At 43.6% G+C, this 1979-nt stretch overlaps 1 protein-coding gene across 1 annotated transcript; it reads left to right on the forward strand.

Annotated features, from left to right (window-relative positions):
• Window positions 1-1007: 1007 nt before the first annotated feature.
• On the forward strand, window positions 1008-1427 carry LOC101823390 (60S ribosomal protein L12-like). Its single transcript, XM_040743383.1, has one exon. The coding sequence runs from the start codon at window positions 1008-1010 to the stop codon at window positions 1425-1427; it is 420 nt and encodes a 139-aa protein (XP_040599317.1).
• The last annotated feature ends 552 nt before the right edge of the window (window positions 1428-1979 follow it).

The following is a 1979-nucleotide window of genomic DNA, read 5'->3' on the forward strand; positions in this document are numbered from 1 at the left end:
TGGGAGTGCAAATTTGTACAGCTGTTTTGGAAATCAATATGGCAGTTTCTCAGAAAATTGTGAATCAATTTACCTCAACACTCAGCTGTTCCACTCCTGAGCATATACCCAAAGGATGCTTTATTCTGCCACAAGGGCACTTGTTCAACTGTGTCCATAGCAGCTTTATTCATGACAGTCAGAAACCGAAAGCAACTTAGATGCACCTCAACCAAAGAGTTGCTAGAGAAAATGGCTAGAGCATTTGCACACTGGAGTTATTACTCAGAGGTTAAAAACAATGAAATTTACAAGCACATGGATAAAACTGGAAAAAAATCAACCTGAGTTGGGTAACCCAGACAGAGAAGACAAATGTGGTATGCAACTCACTTATAAGTGGATATTAGCTGTAAAGTAAAAGATAATCATGCTACCGACCCAGAGCCAGAGAAACTAAGTTACAAGGTGGGGGCTGGGGGGAACACATGAATCTCACTGTGAAGGGGAAATAGGATAGATTTTGAATGGAGGGGGTGTGGGTGGACAGGAGGGATTAGGTGGGGGAAGGGAGGAAGAAAATACCAGGAGAAATGACTGGTATATTGGGGGCATTTCAGGGAGGAGGTGGAAATCCAGTGCGATGGAAACTTCATGGAATTTATGAGAGTAACCCTAGCATAGACTCCTAGTAATGGGGGACAAGGAGCCTGTACCAGCCATCTTCTCTAACCGGGCATGGCCTCAAGTGGAGGGATTGGGACACCAACCCAGACAAAACCTTTGACCTACAGTTTGTCTTACGTGAAGAATGTTCTGGGATGCGAGTCTTGGAATTCTTTCATGTTTGAAATAGCTTTAGTTTATTAAATTATGTTGAGTCCAAGCAGGTAGGTGGACTAGGCATATCATTAGGTAGAAAACAATCGTCTCTCCTTTTCGACTTTTAGCTTGGAGGAGGCTACGGTGCAACTTTCTTCGGTCATCCCAAATCCGGGTTCATCCGACACCCACCAGCAACCCCCATCATGCTGCCCAAGTTCGACCCCAACGAGATTAAAGTTGAGTACTTGAGGTGCACTGGAGGTTTAGTTGGTGCCACATCCACCTTGGTCCCCAAGATTGGTCCCCTGGGTCTGTCTCTAAAGAAAGTTGTTGATAACATTGTCAAGGTGACCAGTGACTGGAAAGGCCTGAGGATCACAGTGAAACTGACTAGACAAAGCAGACAGGCCCAGACTGAGGTGGTGCCCTTGATCACTAAAGTCCCCAAGGAGCCACCAAGAGACAGAAAGAAGCAGAAGAACATTAAACACAGTGGAAATATCACTTTCAATGAGATTGTCAGCATTGCCCCGCAGATGCGACACCGGTCTTTAGCCAGAGAACTTTCTGGAACTATTAAAGAGATCCCGGGTACTGCAGTCTGTGGGCCTCCACCCTCATGACATCATTGATGACATCAACAGTGGCGTAGTGGAATGCCCAGCTAGTTAAGAAGCAACGAGAGAAGATATTTCAATGAAAGACCTGTGATAACCAGAAAAAAAAGAAAACAATTGTCTCTCACAATCTGGAGACATCACTGAACTATTTCATGGCATCATTGGATAGCAGCCACAGTCTTCAACTTGGTATTGTGGAAGTTCTCAGTGACCAGCCTTTATGCAGCTTTCTTCATTTGTTATGTGGGTTCTCTTTCTTCAGAGATTTACATTCTTCCGGTTTGAGGATGTTTCCCTTGTTATAGCTTTTAGAATTCCCACTCCTTGTTTTTCTCTAGCCATCTGAAATACATTCTGTTTTACCCAGGTGTGTTTTCCTAGTGTCTTAGAGAAATTGTGAAACTTAGTGTAACGGCTGAAAACCTCTTTTCTGCACATCCTCTGATTTACTGTTCCATGGCCTTCTACTCTTACTTTGTTTCTTTCAGGGTACTAATTATAATTTTCTGCAGAGTTGCTTTTTTAAAATTTAGGGTGGGAACACTCTTATGCATG

The sequence above is a fragment of the Mesocricetus auratus genome, unplaced genomic scaffold (genome assembly GCF_017639785.1).
Source record: "Mesocricetus auratus isolate SY011 unplaced genomic scaffold, BCM_Maur_2.0 Super-Scaffold_15014, whole genome shotgun sequence".
NCBI lineage: Eukaryota > Metazoa > Chordata > Mammalia > Rodentia > Cricetidae > Mesocricetus > Mesocricetus auratus.

What these genes read in the sequence shown, in the direction of transcription:
- LOC101823390 (XM_040743383.1), top strand. Translation starts at nt 1,008, where the DNA reads ATGCTGCCCAAGTTCGACCCCAACGAGATTAAAGTTGAGTACTTGAGG.